This window comes from Falco biarmicus, chromosome Z (genome assembly GCF_023638135.1).
Source record: "Falco biarmicus isolate bFalBia1 chromosome Z, bFalBia1.pri, whole genome shotgun sequence".
Taxonomy (NCBI): Eukaryota; Metazoa; Chordata; class Aves; order Falconiformes; family Falconidae; genus Falco; species Falco biarmicus.
The window spans coordinates 51,545,772-51,571,726 of NC_079311.1; the positions used below are offsets into that span (position 1 = coordinate 51,545,772).

The window sequence follows — 25,955 nt, forward strand, 5'->3', positions numbered from 1 at the left end:
AACAAATTTATTGTAAAATGTAAAACTGCATCAGTAGGAATACCACATCAAATTTAATTACACTTTCCCACCTCAAAACACAGTCATTGGGATTTCAAAAGGAGAACTATGATGATAGTTTTAATTTCAGCTTTAGGAACAGAAAGGATGGATACTCTGACAGCATTTACCTAAAATGAACTGTTCCTCCCCAACATCTTTCAGTAATATGCTAATTGAGATTGTTACGACAAGCAACTGAGATGCCTTGTACTCCCCACAGCAATTTTGAGATTAATTACATTACTGCTGCACTGATTATAGTAAGACAGTCAGGCTATTCAATGGACTACTTTAAGTAAAATTAATTTAAAGATCTAGAGCTCCCATAGGTTTCCATAGTGGGAAGCAATGGGCAATTTTTGTGACATAATGTTAAATATTCCAAATTATGTGTGGTGGACAGTGAGGAAGTTCAAACAGGCCCTTTGGCTGCAGTGAAAAATGATTCAACAATGGATGATCCTAAACAAAAGAGAGCTGTGGCTGTCAGTTTCATGCATATCTGCTATTTATCCCCTGTTCAAGCTGGAGAATAAATAAACTAATGTATTGAACAGAAATGGACCTTGTTAGATATAGAGCTGGACTTGCCTCCAACTAGTAGTCTGAAAAGTTCCCAAGGTTTTGAGAACTCCTGTACTTTCCACTAAGTAAGTAATCCTGCTGAACTCTTTTTATTATACTTATTTCAATGCTTTTCTTCTTAGCTAGGCACGCATGTTACTGGAAGAGATTGTGTGTGACTGTGTATCTGTATTGTGATGGGGTACTGATGTCTCCAGAGTTAAATTGTTACTGGTTACTCACTGTAAGTTTCAGCAAAACTTATCTATTGGTATGTGTCTAATCCACCTACAGCGTTTATCCATCTACAGGTTACTGAAGTTTTCAAAGCTACCACAAATTTTGAACATTTATTTCCTTTTTGAATGATTCCAGATGGGTGAATCTTTTAATTGGAAAATATTGCCTTCTCTGTGTGTACGTACACATGTGCATGGACACACACAAATCTGCACAGACTTGAAATGCATTAATAATTGAGAATGTATGAACCAATATACAGTATCAAAATCATATTTCCAATGAGCCTGAACAAATCACCAAGCACAACACCACTTGTGTGGCTGAAGTCAAAAGCAAAAGCTCCAAACTTATATGCCCCATCAAGTTAAATGGAGTGATTTGCTAATTAAGGTGTGGTGAACCACAGAGGAAGGGCCAGCAAGTGTGATGAAGGAAGTGGTGGTAAAGCAAACAGTTAAGGTGGATCCTGCTGAAGAACATCCTGGCATCAGTGAGAATTTTTTGACTAAACCAAGCAAACAGAAGTAGACAATCTTGCAAGCCCTTTGAGTTTGGATTATGAAAGGCACAGTTTACAGGTAACCTTGACTAGAATTTTGTGATATTTTTGATGAAGTATGCAGTTTTCAGTGGCATGGTAAAACTATTCCAGCTTTAATTTTTTAATGGCTTTATCTTTGTCTGAAGACAGAAATACTGAACTGCTTGAGAAGAGCTGCTTCTGGAAGTTGGTGAGGCCACTAATTTTCGTCTCATAATTGATGGGGGTATACAGTTTTTTGTTCAGTGAAAGATAGGCACACTCCAGGAATGCTAGACAGGTGCTTTATCATTTTTCAGCACAGTAACCGTAGTCATTTAGCAATGAGGAGGAAATCCTGTGATGAGGAGGGAATCCTGTGAGGCTCTGTTTGGGCTGGTCAAAGGGTTTCCCGTTGGTTCCTGGGAGAATACTAGCAGAAGCAGCTGACACAAGTGATATGTGTGCATGTGGTTTCTTTGGTATAGCTAGCACGTTTATTTGTTGACAGTTAATAGTTGTCAGCTTCTTGGGCAACTCTTCCCTTGTAATTTGTAAGAAACTATAGAAAATTAAACATGGCAATGTGCTGGTTTTAATTGTAATTGGAAGGCAGAGACCGAGTACTATCTTAAATACTGACAAGGCATTTAAGATGTAATTGCAGTTATAAATGATTATTTTGTATTTAATTTTTTTCATTTTTAGTTTATTAAATGCACAGTTATATCTCCAGAGTGCATGAAATACTACTTAATCCACAGATAACTTCTGAACATTTATCTACAAAGAGGTTTCCTTTCCCGTGCTTGTGTAACATGGCCTTACCCTGTTGTTAACGCAAATATACGAGGAAAGCTTACTATTTCCTTGTGCTCTATCTGTAGACAAACAATTCAGATATTGCGAGATCATGGGTAAAATTGTGCTTCAGAATGGAGGACTCTTCGCCTAGAATGTCTTATGATATCTGTGTCTGAACATGGGTTGCTGGAACTGCAGCTGCGCTCAGTTACAGCATGCTTTCTCAAATGGATGAGACTCAAGAGCTTTACAAGTGAAAATCAACACCCTGATTTCTCTCAGAAGGTAGTACAGAAGTGATGTTGTCAGTCAAGAACTGGCAATAACATGTTTTTTCTAAAACTAATTCCTCAAGCAGACAGGTAGCTGCATGTCACACCACCTGAAGCTTTTGTGTGGCATCTCCTAGTGAGGTCTTCATGAGATGTGTTGTGGCAATGAGTTACTCAGGTTGCAAGGGTATGGAAACTAGTGAGATTCATCTTCATGAAAAATGGTAAGGGGCACTTTACAAAGGCAAAGTACATTTCTGTTGCTACCATAGTGTCCAGTAGCAGACAGGAAATTTTTATAGCCTTGCTTCTTGTCAAACAAATGCTTTATGGAGCCCATCAGGTTCAACCTGAGGAGGAACTGCCCTTCAGTACCTTCTGGAGTCTTACTGACAGTGCTCTAATAATACCATTCCCTTATGTCTAGCAGAGTCTCAAAGTCATTGTGCTGTATAAGTCAGATAGGTAATAACTCGACGATATGTCTTCCATGCATTTGATGAAACTGCGTCTTGTACCACTGAGCTGTCTTCAGTGGGAGACTAATATGGCCATTAGATGTTTACAGGTGATGTAGCACTAGGGTGCTCTAGGCAAAAGCTCTACTAAGGTCAAAGGTCAGGTTAGTCATGTAACAAAAAAAAAAAAAGGTGTGTGTGTGTGTGTGTTTAGAAAAAAAGGAAGATAATTCTTCCACTTTTATTTGTAGATTTTCTGAATCGTCCATCACCCTCTGTGGATATCACAGAGCATGGTGGCATGGACTCAGAGACAGAACTTATCCGCTATGATTGCCAGGTTCATAGATGTGGGTAGAAGACAACTGTTAAGATACTTGGTATGCGAGCAGAGGACCAAAATGTACAGAAATGGATCTTGTACATCTTCATAAAAAAATGAATTCAATTAATTGTCTCAAAACTACACTGTCATGAGTTTTTGCAGTGATAGTCTTCAACCATAGTATCAGAACTTTGCCATTACAATGGACTGGAACTGTTGAGAAGAAATGGGTGGACAGTATTTCCAAACATGCTGAATCCAATCTGACTACAATGCACTCATTGGTTGATCACCTGGTTATAATGGGGCAACATTGGGAAACACAGAGTTTCTATTGAAAAACCTGTGTTTTGGGATGCAAATACATTATTCTCCAAGTATAGTGGTTAGCTGGAATAATGTAATTTTTATTAAGCCCTGAAACATCTTTCTGAAACGCCTAACACAGCATCATATGTAGCTGTACCTAGGACATGCACAGGATTGAGATGATTTCTGGCCTTTGTTGATTTTTTCTTTGAAGATACTTTGTATTTAAGATTCCAAGGAAATTATCCAAGGATAATTATTTTATTTGGAATTTGGAATTTTAATTACAATTTTTTTTTTTTAAGATACTGCGCAAATTTAAACATAAAATATATGTTATCATATAGGCAACCTAATAGTTTATGTGAATTGTTTAATATGTATATCAGAACTGTGTTATGTTTGGCTATCTCATCTGTAGATGTTAGTGTTGCTACTTCACTATGGCATCAGAAAGATCTTTTTAACACTGGAAGTAGTGAGCTATGTGACAAGACACTGTCCTAAAATGTTACTGAAGACCTAAGGTGTGAATGTGCTGGCATTTGAGCAAATATGTGAACAGAAGTCTGAGAGAAGGATGTTTAATTACTGATTATGAATATGTTAGTAAAAACCCAGCAAGGAAATCAGGAAAAGTTAATCCTGATTGTAAGAAAGTCCATATGCATACTGTTAAATTTTCTGTTCGGGCTTCAGACCTAAGGATTAACTGAGAATGTGCACAGTGCACACAATCAGATATTAACAGTCTAACAATCTGAGTGAAGTTATGTTACAGCTATGATAGTGAATACAACTCATCTGTGGCTTTGGACACGTGAGTGGATTAATCTGTGGCAGTTCAATTAATGGTGTGAATTAAAAAGCTGGAAAATGTTACACAAATCTGAAAATCAAATTAACCTCCAATCCAACAATAGAAAAATGTATACTGGCATAAATGGGGGCTAAATTTGCCAGATCTCCATTGTGTCTGCTTCTTTCTCTCACCCATTTTCAAATGCACAGCTTGTTTATCTAACACAGCTGCGTCCGTGTAACTTGCTTGAGGTTTACGCCTCAGGCATCATCCCTCTGTTTGTGAATCCATCGCATAGACATATTGATGCCCTAGTTGATGGTAACAGTTGATTTTTCACCTGTAATGCATTTGTCTTTAATAATATCTTCATGGAAAACTGGAACTAAAACCTAGAGTTTGTTTTAAATAAGGAAAAAATGAATTTATATTAAATGATGTGCCATAAATACTTGCACTTGTAATTCAAGTGGATACTGTACAAATAGATATGTAATTTCTACTCTAAAATGTCTTTTGACATAACTACAAATGTTAAAAGGAGAACAAGTCACAGAAGTTATTTCTAGCTGCAAAAGTTAAAAGGAGAACTGGTCACAGAAGGTATTTCTAGCATCCAGTTCTCAGTAAGATTGTGAATTGACAGGTTCAGAGAGCTACTTCTGACCAGAGGGTTTCCCTCTTCGCACTGAAAACTTAAAGCAGGCCAAAGAACTTGAGACATCTGAGAGAACCAATGTTCTTGAACTTGTGCCACTATCATCTACCACAGTTCAGAATCTAGACCTTTATTTCAAAAGCTTTTAGTTTTGTGTTTGCAAAGAATGTGAATTGAGTATAAGCCAATGTAGCCATGTCAGTGTCAGTCTGAAGACAGGTCTAGGCAATAACCGAGACAATTATGTGATCTGTTTATTTAGGACTATTTTATGAACTTAAGCTGTAAACTAACCATGATAACTCGAATATTAGTTCTGTTAACAGTTTCACTGTTCACTGCATGCAAGAAAGAGAAGTATGGATGTTTCAGAAGCTTTTTCTTATGAGTGACATTTATGTAAAGAATCTGGGCGAGTATGAGGCTGTTTTTCATAAACTCTGTTTTCAAATGTAGCACATCCAGGAAAAATACCGAAGTTTCAAGAAAATATCATGTGTACCATTTCCCGTGACAAGCTATGTCAAAGTGAGGACCTTAGTTCACATCTGAAAGACAGCTAGGATTGTTGAAGAAGAATGATATATGTAAAAGTCCCCATAGGTATGTGCTTACCTACAACTGAGGCTAGTTAAAAACTTAAATACAGGAAATTTTGGTATGGGGGGAGAAGTCAGGTCCTTAGACGTGGTACACCAGGCTCTGCCTTGTGTGTACTTATCCTTCCTATTACCTTGTTTGCTGAGCAGTAACACCTGAACAGTTACTGCAATATACAATATTTGACATTACTTCAGAATTTTTTAAAAAATGTTATGTTACAAATATGAAAACAGAAGTAAAGCCCTTGGAAAACAATAGATGTTAGAGATTGCAAAAATAAAAGCAGAATAAATCATAGAGTGCAGTCAGAAGATACTTGGTAGGATGTGACAATATGCAATAAAATTGTTAAGAGGCAGGTAACTAGGTTATAATTGCATTTAAAATCTAATGTGCAGCCAGAGTCTGAAATGTTGGAACCATAAGAATTAAACTTACTGAAGTAATGAGTTTTCTGTTTTTTTACTTCAGAGTTTTTATTCTTCTGTTTAGAGGTTGCAGACCTCAGCTTCACTGCATTGTGTCTGCACTCAGTTTTACAAGTAGGACAGATGTGGAACAATGCCTACTATTTAAGAAGACATTAAAAAAACAGAGAAGAAATAGACATGTAGACACTTGCTTGGTTACAAATCACATTGACTAAAATCACTGAGCTTCCCCCTGTATGCCAACAAGGACAGGATTTCACCCTCAGTTTGGATGAAGTAGGTGATATACCGCACTGCTGTTATGTATCGCACAGGGGAAAACATGGTTTACATGAGAATACCCTATAAGTATATTCCTTGCCTTATAACTTGGCAGGGAAGGGGTTTTCTTATTCGGAGCATATCCACAAGGACTAAGCCGGAGTCCATGTGAGCCATTGCATTCCTGTTGACCGGTATCACTAAGGAACCTTAGAAGGTGATAACAGGTGATAACCTGTAAATCGTCCTGGTCTCCAGCTGTGTCCTTCTAATTCATTTGAGTCTGGCTTTGGAGACAGAGCTGCTTTTGGAAGCTGATGACACTGGCTGTTCTAATCCATAAACTGCCTGGAAGCTTCTTTCTTAGTTTTTGATAGAGGTTGGTCATTTTGGTAAGGGATTCTCAGTTGCTTTTGTGATATTGTTAGCATACCACATGAGCTAAGGCTCCTAAGGTAGCCCTGTGGTCACAGGCCAGTGACTCCATGTAGGAGCTACCAGACACCACTGAGAGGTGGTGGTCCCTCCAGCAGGTTGTGTGGACAGCTGAGCTGCCAGGGCAGGGGAGGGGGCTTGCACCTCCCCAGAAACATATTGAAAAGCCCATCCAACATAGAAAGCAGGACTTAATGACAAGAATTTCAGTGTTTTTAGAGAAAAGCTTGTCATAAGGCCCACCTGTTTTTCTGACGGTTTTCCCCACAAATGGTTCAATCTGTGTCATTGCTCCCTTACCTACAACAGAGCCTGTTTTATTGCAAGACTGAGATATCTTGAGTTGAACTCTGTAGAACTTGCAATCAGCGAGTGAGGATACTTGCCTCTTAAGTTTTGGAGTGTCTTGTGTCTTGTATGGACAATTTATTTTAGGTAACTCTTAGCAAATTTCTGCATTTAAGTTAGTTAAAATTTTCATTTTGTTCTAAGGCAGGTGGAGTCAGATTTCTTGGGACCAAGACACTTGTTTTTTAAAGGCTGGCAGGCCTTTAAAATAGAGTCCACAAAATGCAATTCCCTAAACTACTGCTAAGATAAATCTCAAAGAAAGTGGACTGACAGGTACTTAGTATATCACTGTTTGCTGTTATAGAAAGACGTAATTTGTGTTCTTGAGGGAATACCTCTGTAATAACTGAGTGGGTTCTCCACTTATGACCCCTTGGTCATGTAAACATGCAAGAAAGTGCTCAGCTAACTTTTAGGCCACATTATTATCTAGAAATTGTCTTGTATATATTCTGCCACATCTCATTTTCATTTCAAGTACACATAATAAGGGAGATCTATCTAACTGCTAAGTTTCACCTAGTGAATAAAATGTAATGTAGCATGCCAGTTATTTGGGGAAGTTGTGTTATTTGCAAAATTATTGTCATTCCTTTAAATCCATGCTGCTTTCTTATTTTGAAGCTACTTTGACAGCTGACATTTCTGTTACTAGCGTCCTAGTAGTAACTTCTCAGCTTATGCAACTAGAAACATGAATGAAAATGTAGATACCACCCAATTTCTGTATTAGCAAGATCTTGGGATTCCAAGGCTCTTCTGTCCCCTGCTCCAACACCTCCTAAACATACAGTTATCTTTAGGGGGTGACTTTCCTTCGTTTAGAGAGGTAGTTTGTTGGCCGCTTCTCATTAGTGTGCATTTTTACTGTTATTTTTCATTGTAAGACTTTTGATTTTAGAAAGTAAAATAGTCTACTAACTGATCAATGTTCCTATGAATACAAGTTTGGTCTCCTTCTCACATTTTCTATTGTTTTCTTCTAGCTTAGTTTTAGGTGTCCTAAAGAACGAGAGTCTCCCTTGAGGGCATTTGCAAAGTCTAGTAGATCATACTGCCAGGAAGTTTCTCCTGCTATTAATTTTAAATTTCCTCCTTCTCAATTTCATTCCATTACCCTGAGTTTATACTTCCTGTACTTTCCAAGTAATTCCTTCCTCTTCTGTGTGTTTATGCTCTGCACATACTTGCAGTAATTGTCTCAGCCAGTTATTATTTCAATTACCATAGTCATGCTTACCTCTGTTAACCTTTCCTTGTATCAGTTGAATCAGGTTCTTTTTCAACCCACTTCTTTACTCAGATTATCTCAGATTTGACTCAGATCCTTCTGATATTAAGATTCCCAGTATATTTTACTTTGTATGGCTGTATTTTAAAATACCTATGATTCACAGAACACAGAATCACTTTAAGACAAATGTTAATCACCCGCTGTTGAAAAAACTATTTACTACTTGCTAATTTTTACTGCAAGTTATTTACCATTGGAGTATTTACAGTCATGCAGAAAGCCTAAGACATGTTTAAGCCCTGGATAAACATATACATTTACCAGTCAACATTGCCAAATTCAGATGTGCCTATATGCAAAATTAGCGTATTATCTTGATGACCACAAGGTCATAGGCAGACTACTTCTTGTATCTATGAAATAATTGTCTTTATTATGCTCTTGACTTGCAAAGTTCCCATGATTAAACATTGCTGTGTTTTTGGTAGGCTGCTTTTGGCCAGGTGTTATGACATATGCATTATAGTATATTGCATCCTAACCCTCTCCCTCCACTCCCAAATGTGGACTATTGGTTAGACTTCCAGTATGCATAATCTCTGTGGACAACTGCGTGCAAGTCTTGGTTATGCTCCAAGCCAGTGCAGTATGGCATGTGAAAACAGAGGTTCTGCATCATTTGTTTGCTCTTAATACTTCATACATTAGGGCCTGTGCCTGGTCAGTTTAATCCTGCTGTCATGGGATTTACCGTGGTTCACAGCCACAGTGTGAACAGTAAATATATTTTGACACAATTTGATGCATGCTGCATCCAGAAAGAAAGAAACTTACCAAAAAGTACTGCTACGTAAGCATGTAATACCTATCTGAGGAGGGATATGCCTGCTGAAAATACCTCATAGAAATTCATAGCTTTGCTAGAACGGCACATTCCAAAACACAGGTGATGGGCATTCTGGAAAACCCCAAGATAGGTGGGTAGGTTCCTTAAATGCAATGTGTATATTTCACAAGCCATTCTTTTGGTTTTGTTTTGTAGCCTAACAGCAGTGGTCAAGTAGTAGGGAAAGTGCCTGGCCATTTTACTCCAGTTTTGGCACCCTCTCCCCATCACAGTGCGGTGCGACCTGTGACCCTGACCATGACAGATACTAAACCCATCACTACATCCACTGAAGGTGAGGCATCTTCACCTACAGCAACCAGTAAGTATTTCTTTAGGAAACAAAAAATGTCCATCGAAGATTCAATATGATTTCAAATTAAGGCCAGAAAAAGGCGCCTTTTCCTACTATTTGACCAAGTGAATGCTCATCATTTTAGATGGAGAGCAAATGTGATCTGACTGCAGAGCTTTTCCTCCCTAAATTTCAACCAGTTCATCATGTTTCCACATGTTTGTGACATGACAACCAAAATGTGAGGGAAAAGCCTGCATATTTGTCCACTGTTCAAGAAAAAGGAAATACGGTTGTTCATCTAAGGTGGACATTATTAAGACATTGAGAAGCACGCCCAGACAGCAAGGTTTTACAATGACTCGCAGACGGAACCCCAGAGATTGGATAATTTGCTCCTCAATGAGCTTTCCTACAGAAATCAAGCCTTGTTACAACGCATACTGAATCCGAGCTATGACAATTGCATATTGATATAGGTTGTGTCGTTTTTAGCAAAACCAACTGATTCGGCAAAGGAAAACTTTAATTCCGTGTCGTTGCTGCAATAGATGGTAGATCCATGGTTGTTTATTTTTTTTTTTAAATAACCCTAATATTGTTTTAATCTTTTTATTACTATATAGGACCATATTAATTATCCTATTATCTTCAATGGAATTGCTGTTTTGGGTATAAGAGCAAAAGTGTTACTATGTGTAGGGTAATTTCTTCTCTTGCAAATCCTCATATTATGCTTAGTGATACAGATTGTTGCTTTTTAAGTACTTTCTGTGTTTCTGTTGGCTTTGGACTTGAGATAGCCAGTGTTACCAATATTTATCAGTGGTGAAGACTTCTAGGAGACAATTCTAAATATAAACTTGGAAGAAAGCTTACCAGTCTTTAAAAATATTAATGTCTGTAGGGTCCATTACATTAAAATGACTTGCTTTAGGCCTGTTTAGTATTTGAACTGTGAATTCAGTCCCTAACTTTTAGTCTGTTGTTAACAGAGACCATAAAATGTGTGTTTCTTAGGTGTTGTACTATTTTGAATCTTTTCATTAGAATGTGAACAGAGATGAGTCTCAGATGCATAGGGGTGGCCAAGATGTAAAGGAGGAAAACTGGTTATGCCTTTATTATGAAGGGATTAGTAACTTTTGGGCAAACTGTTGTTTAAGCATAAACAAATAATTAATGGATAGATTTATGGAAGTATTTTAGCTATTCTTTTAGCGTAGCAGAAGTTTTGTTGAAAGGTAATAGAGTGTCTGTGCATCCTCCCTGGTGGCTTGTCTTACAGTTCTTGCACCTTTTTAAGAACAGTCAGTTTTAGCAGCAAGCAAAATTTGCCCTAAACTTTTGATCCAGAATAGAAGACTGAGAAAAGTGAGTTCATGTACATTTTCAAGTACTCATGGTTTCATTCTGTGTCCTATTTGACACGGTCATGCCTGGCCTAAATAGCTGTCTCAGATGAAGTCAGGGTTTATAACAAAATGGCAAAAAGAACAAATACAGTGTCAGAACTGTGCTGGAATGTTTTCCAGTAATATGAGCGTATTATTCATCATTACAGGGAAGCATACCTAATTTGTTCATTGTGCTATTACTAAAGGAAAAATCTAGACTATATTTTCAAATGAAGTTGGTACCCAGTTTCTCATGTAATTCATTGGAACTTGGTTACCTGAGTTCTCTGTGAACCTGAGAACATCTTTAGATCTTTGAAATCAGGGCTCCTCATGATTCCACAGCAGTGTGCAAGTAACTTTTTGCCTAAGATCCAATGCCTGTCACTACAGCATATAAATAATAATAAAATGTATGCACAGATTTTATTTGCGTGTGCCAGTTTGTATATGAGATAGCATATAAATGCTGTATATTTGGAGTGTTACGGTTTTCAGAGCAGTGCAGGAGTCTTATCTGCTTTATAAAGCCTTTTGAAACTGGATTGGTAACTGTAAGAGCAAATAAGTGAAGCAACAGAGATTACTGATGAAGAAAGTAGCAAAAAATGAGGGGTCATGTCCTGCTGATACATGAATTGTATATGAATACATATAAACTCTATTATCAGTTAAAACAGACCTGCCACACAGAGTGCTAAAGTTAACTTCACAGGAAAACCAAGTCTAAAAATATTTTAAGGCATAGTTTTACTTTTATTTGCAGTAACTGACTGATTGGTTCAAAATATATATAGCTAAAATATGTGTGGCCAACAAGTTATTGCTATTATTCAATCTGATGAGAAGAAAACGGCAAATGATTAGCACTGCTTTTCATTCTGAAGTGGAATAGCAGAATTGTTTGGAATGAGAAAGAACAGCAGGCTTTGCAAATATTTGGGGAGTCCTGTGACCTCCACCAAAATTTCCATCTAGTAACTGATTTTTATTACGGTTTTTCAGTAAAACCTGTTTACTGTATAATTTAATGGATTTAATTTGCTTGTATTTGCTGTGTGACTATAATACTAACAGGCCAATTCAGTAAGTACTCCCATCTAGCTCCTCACTGGCATCCTTGTTTATGTCTGTTCAATTTCAGTAGTTTTGTTTTGTCTGCCAGCATGTTTCCAGGTTGTGATGCTACAAATTGCAGTGTGGACATGTCCATGCTGGGAAGCAGAGTAAGATCACCTACCTCTCATGTCATAAGTGCCACCAAAAGCCATGTGGCAGTAATGGTTTTTAGGGATTACTGACAAAGACCAGGTGGGAATGTGACCTACAAGTGAAGGATCTACATCCTGTAACTAATCCCAGCATCACCTACTGTTCCCTTTCTCCTCGGAAATTGATTTCTTTAATCTCTAGCAGGCAGTAAGAAACTTCCTTAAATTGTCCCCCTGGGAAAATATGTGTCCTGATGCATAGGCGAGTAGAATATTTAATATTATATTGCACAGTAAAAATTACTTTCCTTCTCCTGAAAATACTAATCAGATTGCATCCTATTTCCAAAGGCCTGTAAAGATTCATTTTGTGCCACATAGGAAACTGAACTTTTGATTCCAGTTTTTGTTCTTTTACAGTTTTGATGATGGGCCTTCATGGCAGTAAGAATGATAAGTGTGCACTAATATTTTCTCTTAACATTGTAATCTCAGTGATTTCACTGGTGCCTTAGATGGGTGTAATGGAAATGAGAATTTGTCTCATGATACCTTCAAACACATACCTTATTAAATCGCTTTAAAAAAATTAATGTATTAATCAGAGGAACTTTTATTTAACAAAAAGTATCATTATGATTTACACGTGCAGCTTCCATTGAAGTTTATAGGAATTTACGTATGCCTTTCCAAATCTGGTCCAATTTTTCTTTTGCATTCTATTAATGTTTAAATAAAGGAGAAACACAGACACATCCTATATATTGCAAAATCATAACTCTGGATCTCATATTTGTACTGTACCTGCACAGGGTAATAGTTATGGTAGGTTGGTATTTTTATCAATCTGTTTTGTTCTTCCTTAATCAGCCTACACAGCCTCAGGCACATCCCAAGCCAATCGATATGTGGGACTAAGCCCAAGAGACCCATCCTTCCTACACCAGCAACAGGTGGGCAAGTTTCACATAGGTGTAATGATATAGAGAAGCTTTTGCAATATTACCTTCCTACATGCTGCCACTGTTATCTTCAATTAGACTGGGATCCTAATGGTTTCAGTAGTTGTCATCTGAAGATGAAGTTTTTTCAAAGCAAAAGTGAACCCTTTAAGAAACATCAATTTAGCATATGCTTTATTTCTTAGATTTGTGCCATCTTAAGGAACTTCTAATCATAATTCTTCCAATTATTTTATCTTTCAAGAGATCATGCATGTAATCTTTAATAGGATTTTAGGAAAGAGAATGAGGTGTATAAGGAACAAACTACTAATTTGAAAATCAGTTTAAAAAGTAAGCAAAATTTCCAAAGCATAAAGTCCAGCTTAATATTTTCAATCTGTTTTGGTTTTTTGTCTGCCCAGATGTTTAAGCCTACATGTCTTCATTTTCATTCTAGAAGATGAGTTATAAAACCAAATTCTCAGTGCAACACATAATCATTTCTATTTTAATATGTTTAAACTGGTCTGCTGATTTCAAACCTGATAAAACCACGTTTTTGTTCTAGTTTCTTAAATCATTTATGTTTCAAGTAGCATTTTAAATTTCACATCTCATTAATGCTGTAAATTTAATGCAAATGAAGTGTTTACCCAAACTGTGAAAATATACGGCTGAGATTAATGATGGTTTACAAACAAATTAGCTGCAGTCAGTAGCAAGGCCATGTATGTACAGAAATGCTACATTGCTAGTAACAGGAATGAATTCAGACCCTTTAGAACTTTAACATATTTTATGATGTGTGTTTGTGTTGCTTCTAGATCGTAACAGTAGAAGACTTTGAAATTAACAGCATGTAAAATGTTACAAGGAAAAAAGCTGAATGTGGCAGTAAGAAAAGGGCTGTTAAATAGTCCTTGGTATTTATTGTGCTGTATTTTTTCTCAGGATTGGGTTTCTGTCAACAGTTGGTACACATGTCTGTTTCATTTTCTAGTAAAACCTACCTGTTCTGTGTTTGCTGAGATATAGGTAAATTGTGCTTCATCTGGAACTCCCTATCCCTACCCACTCCCAGGGCAAGGTGGCAGTATGTCCGTTTTAAAGGTCACCACATGCAGAGTTCAGAGAAAATCGTAAAGATGTTCGTTTATTCAAGATAGTTGATTCTTTGCCAACTTTTTTTTTAACCAGTGAGACCTAACTGGAAACATCTGTACACTTCTATGAAAATACCAAATGACAATTAGTGGTTTTGCTAACCATACATTTTTCAGTAAATTTTCTGGTGTACTGCTTTTTTTTAAACCTCTCAAAGGTTGTATTTTGCAATGTGTTATAATTACTATAACATGGTTCTTTTAAAAAGACATAACAGTATATATTTATTGTATTTTAAAACACACACAAAGTCTCTTCGTTTAAACACAGTGCCCGTAATTTCTGGATTTCTTTTCATGCAATGTTTTTACATAGTATCCTTTGAAAAGTCTCTGACATCCAGTTAATTTAGGGATGTGCAATAAGATTCTTTTTTTTTTCCACTACGTGTTTTTAGACACAGTTTTTTCTGCAACTTTGCTACTATTTAAGCCAACTGGACCTTCTTCCAAGTTCATTGAAAGAGTTACAGACTTCTTGTCAGATGCCAGAAGGTAGTGGCAGCACACTTAAATTTTCTCTTTGCTGAGTTTATGACAAGTAAATCACAAACTTCATATCTCATGCATCTTCTATATACCCTTGGCTTTGTGTAGGTGGAAATTTGGAGATTTCAGCAGTATCATAGGAACACAAAAGTGAGAAGGATCTCAAGGGTCATCACAGCCTTTGGTGTTTACATGCACTGTGTTCTATATTCCCTTTCATGGTAAAACGGGTGGCCAGATGGCTTAAGGGGAAGGGGAAAATAAATTAGGTCTCACATACACTTCATAAACAGAAAAAAATCTTCAATGCCACTGTGTGAAACCAATGTTCTTCTTTCTAAAGTGTATTGCTTCGTAGTCTCCTTATATTGATTCAAGAGCGTCAGTTGATGACCAGTGAGCTATGTAGTAAATTTAAAAATTGTGTCATATTTTAATCTTTGCTGTGACTTCTCTATTCTTTTCTAGCTTATGCAGTGGACATATGTGTAGGCTTGCCTGAGTGTGTTTGCAGGTGTGTGTGTGTGTGTATTATGCATACAAATACATACAAAATTAAGGAACAGTATGTACTGCTGAAAGCATTTGAAAGAGCAGAATACTTGAACACCAAAGCTTTTTCAGTTGGATAAATATGAATATATAAGTGCATATATATAAAAGTTTCTAATTAATTAGTTGCCTTCACTCACTTAAATCCTAAAGGCATCTCTGAGATGACAGTGCAGTATATATATGTATTACCCACAAAGTGAGGTAGAGCACTGAGATTGTCTAAACAACTTTAACAGAGCAAAGGTTATCCTTGGTAAGGCAGAAATGAGATTGATTTACTATGTCCTTTCATTACTTTACAACAATTTAAAGGAGACCACTCTTCTTGTGTCAGATTTTAAATGCATTTGGTTTAAAGCAGCCCATGATGAATGAAAAGAAAAATCAAGGGGTACATGAAATAAAGGCAATCAATCAATTCGTATTAGTGGAGAGAAATTCTAAATTAGAAAGCCAATGGTTTTAGTTCCAGAGAGGTCTTTTAAACATTCACCATACCCTATAATGCCCATTGACCCCTCAAGAATAAATATTGTCACCGGTACATTTTTCACTTCATTGGAGGCGTCTTTATGAAGATTTATTCTCTCTGGTTATGAGAAATATTGGCATGTACCATTGAGTACTTCTTGTTGATGTTAAAAAGAACTGTTATGTAGCCTGTTTAAATTACAGTGACGACAATAAATGTAGAAGTTATACACGTGTTTTGCAACACGCACTTACATGGAGTCTTTTGACAAAGTGATAGTTTGCTAGGACTTCCAGTAAAGAATTTATAGCACAACCTACCCACAATGCTCACATTTAGATGGGAAACACTGAATACAACTTCGAAAGTGTATGGTAGCACCAATGGGAGCAGTTTTTTTGTTTTTTTTTTTTATCTGGATACTGTGAAAAATATGCTGTTACATGCATTACTTAGTGTGTTACATTCATAGTTACGATGACAAGGTTCTAATGAGGAATTAAAACCATGCAGTCCACTTTTTTTCTGCAACTGCTGATGGGTTTTGCTGTTACCTGTGTTGAAATGCCAGGTGTTTCTGTACTGTAATATGAATAATTACAAAACATATCTCTTCCTTCAGTGGCATCTAGAGAGTCACATATATCATATCATTTTGTTGTAAAAAAGTCATGTCAGCCACCTGCCAACTGTCTATTACAAATTGTTAATGACTGCTTGGTTTGCTTTTCTTGATTCAGCATCAGCTGCTGAGAGTTGTTGGGCATTGATAATGAAACTGCAGGGAAGGCACCATAGGAAAGAGCAAGGAAAGTGGTAACAGCTAGTACCTGAGTGAGAGTTTTTCTTAATTTGACTGTTGGTGTTTGGTGAGATTATTTTATGAAGTCCAATCTAGTATTCGGTGGTCATCATCTGTGCTGAGAAACATCTTAAATGAGTCATGCGTAAAAGAAAGGTTGGATAATCTTCATAAATATATAGAGGCACCTTCTTTCCCCTTTCTGTGATTTGCAGTCACTGAAGATCTGTGGTTTCTAAGCCTAGACTAGAGGAAAAAGCAACAGTTTAAGGAAACTCAATCAATTCAATATTCTACAAGTGGACACAGTCCCTTGCCAGATTCTAGTTGTGTCTCCATTCTTTTGGCTGAATAATTTTAAATTGAGAGATCATTAGTTCACTAACAAAGTCTTAATGACCAGAATTCTTATCGTTATATGACAGCATTTCTGTAGCCTCCTTGTGTTACTGTTTTTGACTTCATGAATTTATTATGTTCTGGAAATGACAGACACTTAGAGACAGGTTGATGTTGGTTTTGGCTATAAAGCTATAATGTTTCCAGAAATACTAGTCATGCACTTTACCTGTGTAAACAATATAAACAGTTACGGTTGGATGGATAGTCGGATGGATGGTTGGATGGATGGATGGATGCATGGATAGACAGATGGATGGATAGACATTTGTATTTATTGCAAATAGAGGTGAATGGTTTCACAAATAAAAATACTTTTGTTGGAATGAATGAAGTAACTTACCAGCTTGCTTTCTTGGCCATTTATTTAACCTTAATGCACCTTGCAGCCTTGTATGGGTGATTCTAGTTTTAATTAGAAAATATAAATAAACGGGATAGCTGTTGAGGTCTGTGAAGACAATGACTTCTAGAACTTTCCTGTCTGTTACAGTAAGCTGTGCTAACTAATGCTGGCCCATTTACACAGGAGCTAGTGAACTCTTCCAGTCTTTGCACTGATTAATACAATGGCATAATTTTCAGTAGAGCTTAGAGTTTCTGGGTGTGGTGTGTGGTATGTACGATTTTCACACAGCTTTGACATTTATGAGTGAGACGTTTGCTGTGAACGTAGTAATAAGAAACACTTCAGGTCTCTAAAATGTGAAATCAGAAAATTGTAGATAGCTTTTTATTTCCTACACATCAATCTGCCCTGTGTCTTTGGTAGGAAGTTGTTCTTACCAGATGCATCCTTTAGTTAATGAATTGCGCAGTTCAAAATGGAGTTCTGTTCATACCATTCATCATGGAAATTGTGAACTGAAATGCCCACTGAATACAGAGTATCTGTTCGCAAAATGTTTGGGGTGGATGTTGCTTTTGCTTTCAACAGCAGACTGAAAGACGAACAGAAGTCGACTCTTAAACAGAACTTCTCAGTAAAGCCAGGAAACAGGTTATCAACACTTAGGCTGTTCTTATTGTGTCCCTTATCATAATTGACCATTTGACGTAAAACTGGGTCATATGACAACCAGGGAGGTATGTAAATGGATAAGAGGTCACCTTTCACATATGCTTGCTTGAAAGGAAACACATTTAAAGGAAGTTTCAGTCAAAACAATGACAATATGCAAATGTTAAGTTTTATGGGTTTTTCTCAACTAACACAAGCTATAGCACAGTCTCCTATTACACTTTCCAAAATACATATCTACTTTCACAAGGGATCACAGAAGTTTGAAATTAATGTTAGTCTTCAACTCTTTAAATAAAATAATACAAAATCTGCTTAAAATTTAACCCACAAAAATTATTCAGACTATGATTAAAGATTGAGCTCTTGACTATGTGTTTTCAATGCACGTAGGATTCGTATACCTAAAACTCTGCAGGATGGTTGCGCTTGGAAGGTGCCCAGTTTAAACTGAAAAAGCAACTATAGAGAAATCCAGCTCTTGGGTAGAACTTCACACCAGTACCTCTCACAGCACTGGGAAGTGCAAACCAGAATCACTTTCCTGGTGTTTTACAGAGGGCAGAACAGGAGCAGGAAGGTGGATGACTTTTAGGCAGGTGGAAGAGTTAGAAGAAGCATTTGTTCCACTGCTCTGCTTCTGCCTGGACCTTTAGTGCTTTCCCATGACACAGCTGAAGCAGGCAAAGGAGTTGCCTGCTTTCCCTGGAGAAGCACTTACAGGGGCTTTGTGCTCTCTGCCACTTCATGGGTGTAGCAGTGGGGACATACCACAGGGATGAGAGGCTGCTGCAGCTCAGGGAGCAGCTGGGCGGCCTGTGAGGCTTCCCCACCTGCTGCAAGGCTGGGCATCCTTTTCCACTTCAGAACACAGACCCATGTTCTTTCTCTGTGTGTGTAGGTGAGAGATAAATAAAAAAATCATTGGTGAAGTTTTGTGGATAGAAGGTGTTATTGAAGTGGGGTCCACACGGCTTGCCTTGCTGGAAATGACAAAGCCATGGGACTGAAGAGCAGGCTCTGCAACAGGCTTCTAGGAAAGAGTTTTTACCATGTCACATGCCAAATCAGGTAGTTTATTTTGCATTCATAGCCTATCTCTGAGAAAGTAGTGTTTTTCAGCATCTATTAAGTGTCTCTTGAGGACTGTTTCTTAAATCCCTCCACTGAGGATTTCAAGTTTCCTCAGGTCGCCTTCAAACAGTTCCCTGCTTCTCCCTCTCACGTGTTCTGCAGAGAAACGCTTTTAGGCGGCTTACTGTGGGTGGGAGGGAATGAGCCTTCTTGTCTCCAGCTAACACTGCGGTATAAGGACTATAACCTGCCAGAAAGCTTTCAGCATGCTCCAGACAACGTATAGCACACAAAATAATGTACTAAAGTGCCCTACGTACTCCCAAAGCTTGGTACTCCTGTCAGGTCTGTCCCCCAGGCTTTCCCTACTGGGCTGTCTGGACTTTCTCCAAGGGCAATATTCCTGCTGCTGCTGTGAACAGACCGCTTCCATCAAATGGAGCCAGGGCCCGTATAGCTCTTTTAAGATTCTCCAGCCTTTTTACCAAGAAAGTACTCAACATATGTGAAGGATGCAGACGCAGACTTTGAAAGTGATCCTTCTACATACTTTTCAAAGTGTATTTCTAAATCTTAGACATCCTGATCTCTAAGCAGGAGTGATTTGGGAGAGGAAACTTTATGTGAGGCAAAAAAAAAAATATTTTCCTGGCAGGTTAGTTTTTAAAGTCAATATGACAGCTATGTGAGCCTGCTGAGGAGTGTGGAACAATAGTTTCTAACATTGGGAAGGTGATTTTCAGTACAGCTGATGCAGTCCTGAGCCCATCACAGAACCTGCAGTTCTTCAAGGTGTCACTACTGCAAGTATGGCACAGTTAGGTGGTGCAGTGAATAGCACTACAGTTTACACTAATTATAAGTCTGGTGTAGCATGATTCTTCTTACACATATGCGTGTATGTGACTACAACTTATATATAAAATGCACATGTTCTATTATTACCATTACAGTATTTAAATGTAAGTGTATTGAGGTATATATGACTATATAATATGAAGTATGTCATTGCTAACATTCATGAAATAGGTTTGAAAAGCTCTTTGTGGAGCTTTCTTAATGATAAATTTATCACATTAGTTGTACACGTGGAAAGTTTTCATACAGACTGTCTGAAGAATATACTGATTTAGTGCAGAAGCTGATTCACTAATGTGTAATGTGTCAGTCCCTTACTGTTTTCCCCAAATGGCAAATGCAATCAGGTTCCATAGCAAGCTAAGTGTTTGCCAGATTTTTGAGCTAGACCTAAGCGCATAAAATCATTTTGTAACACTAAGTTTGTGATTTTAGCATTTTTTATGGCTCTAATCAGCTAAAGGGCTTTTATTTGTAGATTTCATATTTTATGAAAGAAGAAAAGAAGAGGGGGGTTAACTTTTCAGTCTTGTGTTTCAGCTGGAAGTGAGTTTTTATACCTAAGTTATAAAGATTTAAATTATGCATCTCTATTGAAGATTATGACATTCTTGAGAATTATAGGAGAAATAAATCTACTGTACACTGAGTAAACGAGCTAACATATTTTACTGTCTTCAATATTGAAATCAGGTTTACAATACTGTTTTGTGTAGTGACGAAACCAAATATTTACTTACTCCTTTCTTTAAACATATTTAATGTATTATTCACAGTTACCTCTAGCAAACTTTTTGACTGCATGTTTCCTTTTCTGGTTAATTTCATGTGGTTTAGTCATGCTTTTAATGGCCTTTAGAAGGTCCTTTGGAGTTCTTTAGATAACAAACAAGAAACAATCCTTATGAAAACACCAGACACTAACACTTCCATTTCTCAGACCTTAATAGCAGGAAGCTTATGAGTCTTAACAGTCAGACAGGGTCAGGTTTGCAATATTGTCTTGTCCTCAGCATTTGTATTTTTCAGGAAAAGACTGCAATTAATTGTGCTCCTGTGCAAATAGTTTATTGTAGATTGTTTGTTGTAGCCTGTGCTATCTAAAGACTGTGAAATATGGATAGAGAAAACTGAAATACACAGAATGCAATTAAACTCAGCAACAACATTATCTTCAATTTAGAGTGCTGTATCATACGCAGTGGTATAGCACTTTATATACAGCATGACTATACAGAGGTCAAAATGTATGTTTCTTCACAGGCCAGATAAGTTCACTTTCTTAAACTTAAAAATAAGCAGTATATAATTTCAATAAATCTGCTAACACTATAGAGCAGCTGTTAAATAAACAGAGCTATACAGGGTTGCTTGAACAATCTGTGAAGGCAGAACTGATGATTTGAGGATCTGGGAAGAATTTGTTTCAGCAAACATTTAGTACATTCCTTATTATATTAAAATACAATAAAGTATTTTAAATGCTATTATTCTTAGACTAAAGCAAGATTAGGTCATTTTATCACCTCCTGCTAAGTAATACCACTTTCAGTAACACTAGATTAATAAACTTCATTTACAAAATACCTTTACCCTTCTTAAATAGCAAGATAAGGACATACTGTTTGTTTAATTTGAGCAAATTTTCTATAAATTGCATGTCTTCTATGTTTCACGAAATGCATGCTACAAGATATTGATTATATTTGACCTTTACTTAATACACATTATATAGAGCATTGCTTAGAGAAAACAGCATTTTTATTTCCTTTCTTAAAGTATCTTGCTATTGAATATTAACATTTCCTTTTATTCCAGCTCAGTTTGTAATCTAATAATGGCTAATTGTTATGTGCTAAACACTAGTTACTCTTTTATGCTTTATTAAAAGAGGAGCATATTAAAGTAGCATTATCTTAAGCAAATCTATAGGCATTTATTTCTCAGAATAAGTTTGTTTGTTTTATTTTTTAAAGTTACTTCTTCAGAAAGTAAGGCTTTTGCCATGTACAGTACTAGTTTGCATGTATTCATTTAAGTACTAAAAACTGTAGTACTGCTCGATCCATATCTGACTGCTAGGTTTCAATTGACAGCTGAGAATTTGTGACTGGACCATGAATCAAAACGGCAGGCATTTATACCCCAGTGCCAGTGAGGATACATTGGGAATTACTTGGCAAAGGTAACATTTTAATTATTTCCACCTCTACACCACCTCTAAAAAAGTTGCATTGAGCTACAGTATCTGTTTTAGTGGGCTTCCAGAGGAATATGTGATAGGATTTGATCAAAACACGCGTGTAACATGTCTCACATACATATTCAGGTTGTCTTTAGCGTACGCTGAATTTAGAAACTACCTTATTTAAGCACCTGGAATGACAATGCTTTACTGTCAAATGCAGAAGGTTTGTAAATTGAAGGGAATAGTGATCTTAGGCTTTAAAATTGAAAATGTTGTTTGCAGAATTAAACATTATGTCTTGGGTGGCTCATTAGTTAACACAAAGAAAATGGTGCTGTTGGAGGTATAGATAAGTATAATAATAAATGTCTGAGGTGGTGGTAGTTTTGGACAATGAATAACCATACTAGTCATAGAGTTTTTTTCTGACTAATTGGCTGATGTAGATTTAGGTCACTAACATGTACCTGAAGGTAAGATATAAACCATGTAATTTCTCAGCTAGATAACAGAATAATTGATTTACACAAAATTGATTTATACAAAATTGATTTACACAAATAATGATTTACATAAAAGAGAGTTTTATTCTGTATGAAAAAAGCAAATAATAAATAAAACCAATTAACCTTTGTTACATTAAAAATTACTCATTATCTTTTACATATCTTGGTATATAATGAATTATGGTAACTGTAGAGGGGTGTGTGTCTAAATAGGTGTGTAAACAAATTGGCACAGTTGTGATATGTCAGTTTTTCACCTTTTTCATGTGCAGGATTATCTGCAACACTCAACAGTTAATGGGGGTTGTACATGTAAAGCCTGCAGGCTGGGAGCCTGTCAGATGAAATATTAGCTACTCACTCTCAAAATAATTTTAAATACTTCTTGAACGTTTGTGTGCACATTAAAGTACACGTACTTATGAGTAGTTTAAGTATGTGTGTGAATTTGAGTGTGTGTATGTGTTAGGTACAAAATTACTTTGGTGCACTGTATTGTAATGTAGTTTACTAGGAGGTTTGGTTTTTTTCAGTATCAACTTGGAAGGTTAATTACGGAATTGGAAAATCAGTGCTATTTACAAATCTGAAGTTTAAATACCTTGAATATTTTTGCCTTACTTTTCCTTTTTGCAAATTTTCTGAAATAATATTTTAAATCTGGAGGAACTGTGGTGGAAAAACAAGGTGTTGTCATTTTTTCCCTTATAGATTAATTGGCACAATGGAAAATTAGCTAATGGATTCACCTCATCTCCTCAGAGGCTGTGATTTATGTTATAAATCCCCATCATGCAGTAATTGCCACAGTTTTCAATGTACTGCCAAGAGTGAATCCAAACTGAGCTAGTATAGCACAGAGAGGGTGATTTATTCTCCCACTACAAAGGGTGTTGCTAACAGGCTAAAGGGTTTTCCCAAGAGGAGTTAGGAAATTATACCACAACTGCCTATCTAGGAATATCCTTCAATGCTTTCTATCAGTCATCACTTGAGCCCTTTCTAAAGTAGTGCCAGTTCATACCAGCTGAAGCACTCTCTCAGTGTTTGCTGAATTCTCTTTTTCAGTACTCGGCACACAAGACCCCTGGGTATAAATTATGAAAAGAAAGGAAAGGGGGAAAAAGATTCCTAGCCAATGACCAAGGAAACTTTGGTGATGCATATAATAAGCACCCTCCATGATCCACTCACCTTCATAGACAAAACTGGTTTGCAGGTTGCTCCCAGAGTTCTGCCTGGCAGTTTGACCCAACAAGCACACAAAAGTGCTGCCAGGTGAGCTTGGGCACAAATTTGCTATGAGCATCTCTTTAGAGGCCTAGGATACACTACTTGGCCTTGAGTTAAACACAGCCTTGGAAGACAAAGAGACAAACTGTTGGTTCTCCCGAAGTTAGATGGCTTTTAGGATTTGAGCTTTGCAATAATACCACATTATTCACATCCCTTGCAGGTAAGACTGTAAGAGAAATGATACCTGCTCAGGCTAAGGAGCCCTTCTAACACTAAAAAAAGAATGTACTGGAAAAGAAATTGTTTCTTGTTGGCAAAGAAATATATTCTAGTCCAGCCAGTAAAGTTTTTGCCCACAAAGTGATTTGGTAAATGTTTGTATGATTTCCTCAAATCTGCAGTGCTCATTTTGATGGTACTTGATCTGACCTTTTACAGCACGCTTTTATGGTTGTTTTAGGTATACTGATTTTTCAGAAATGTCATTGATCTTAAGAAGGTAAAAAAGTTGGCAGTGCCTCAGTGTTAGCTGTCCTGTCTCAACAGAAATCAGGTAGCAGTGCAGGCCAAGCTGAAAGCTTTGCCATGGAGTGTTGCTGGTGAAACAGACGCTGGAAACTTGGGCAGAGTGAATGATGATAAAGCCTCAGTTATTTCTGTGTTCTTTGCCTTATAAGTAGCTGCCTGTCATACCTGGTAGTAGATATTATGCATAGATTTTAAATTATGATATGTAGATTTCAAAATATATTTTCTGGGTTTTTCTTTCCTTATAAAATTATGTATCTGTTGGCATTTGAAGTCCCAGTATAAGACAGTAGTGGTCCATATGCAACAGACTGAACTTTGGAAGAAAAAAAAGGAAAAAAAAAAAGAAAGAGGCTATGAATAATACCAGATCAGAAAAAGAAACAAACCCAAACTGCAAAGCTTTAAGTCATCAAAACCAGAAGACTTTCAGGGCATACTGATAATAAAAACTAGATTAATACTTTCCTTAGCTGAATTAAACTTTCTAGTATCTTTAATGGAAATACTTATATAAAACATGCTATGAGCATTCTGAAAAAAAGGGAAAAAACCCCAGTTATTTGGTACGGTATTTGGCAGTAGTAATTTTTATTTTGCTCCTGATACCCTAACCATGTACAGTTATATGTTTTTGTTGCTTGTATTAGCATTTGTGGTAAATATTTTATTATGTCTGCTGAATTTTGAACAACATTTAAGCACATCATTGGAATGACATTCTCAAGTTCTTTTAAGACCATTTAGGTCAATTTTTTGATGTACATATGAAGAAGATACTAAGACTCCATTAAATTAAAACCAACCTTCTTTTTTCATAACTACGATTCTGTGGTGTTTTCCTAGAGACAGAAGGTGAGGGGAAACTGTGAAAATCTGAAAATCTGTAGGGCTCAATTAGGAAAGTACAGTCTCAGTTGCTACGTGAGAGCAAGAACATATGCAACAAGTAAACTTAAGACATGAATGAGTGAGAGTGAGACAAAGTGTGTGTGTAAGTCTGATAACATGAGCTTGATCCTGAATCAGCCACTCATTATGCCGCTATTAATTCCAATGGGACCACTCATAAAAGCTGGCACGATGGGTCTTTTTTAGAGCATTTTGAGTGTTCACATCTTTCACAGACTGTAAACAAATTTTCATTGCCCAAGTGTATCTTTTAACTTTGTTATTGCCAAATATATTTTTATTCCCAACTATTGTTATGTACATTCATTTTTTCAACACTTTCTGTGTTATTTTTATGGGTTAACTGTTAGTTTAACATTACATTTACACTACTCAGGCAAGTGTACTATGTTAGCATTTCCTGCTTTCTGTCTTTTATCTTGACACATAAGCATAGTACAACAGCTTGTTTGTTCCTGAAGGTGCTGAGGGGGAGCTGTGTTCTCAGCATGCTGAATTTCCTTCTCAACTCTAGCTGTAGGGATATTCAGCTTTCCAAGCATCATTTTTTCCACCCAGCACCACTCTGGGTTTATGATAATAATGCTGATAAGGAAGGCAAATGGGATAATCTCTGATTTGTGAAAGCAGTAGAAGGGAAATTGAGAATGGGTGCAGGTTGTCTTTGTAGCACAGTACCTCATCTGTTTGGTATTGAGTGAAGGCAT

The 25,955-nt window shown here is 36.8% G+C and overlaps 1 protein-coding gene across 9 annotated transcripts in view; it reads left to right on the forward strand.

The window, feature by feature from the left end:
- NFIB (nuclear factor I B) overlaps nucleotides 1-25,955 on the forward strand; it is a 274,287-nt gene that overhangs the window by 234,632 nt on the left and 13,700 nt on the right. For 2 of the 9 annotated variants that reach the window (XM_056324162.1, XM_056324164.1), the window contains exons 9-11: nucleotides 9,355-9,520; nucleotides 12,972-13,054; nucleotides 21,975-22,063. The exons of 1 other annotated variant lie outside the window; for it this stretch is intronic. In XM_056324162.1, the coding sequence (XP_056180137.1) occupies nucleotides 9,355-9,520; nucleotides 12,972-13,054; nucleotides 21,975-22,063 (338 nt within the window). The remainder of the gene's footprint in view (nucleotides 1-9,354; nucleotides 9,521-12,971; nucleotides 13,055-21,974; nucleotides 22,064-25,955) is intronic. 6 more of the 9 variants (XM_056324163.1, XM_056324165.1, XM_056324169.1 and 3 more) reach the window with 4 other exon arrangements.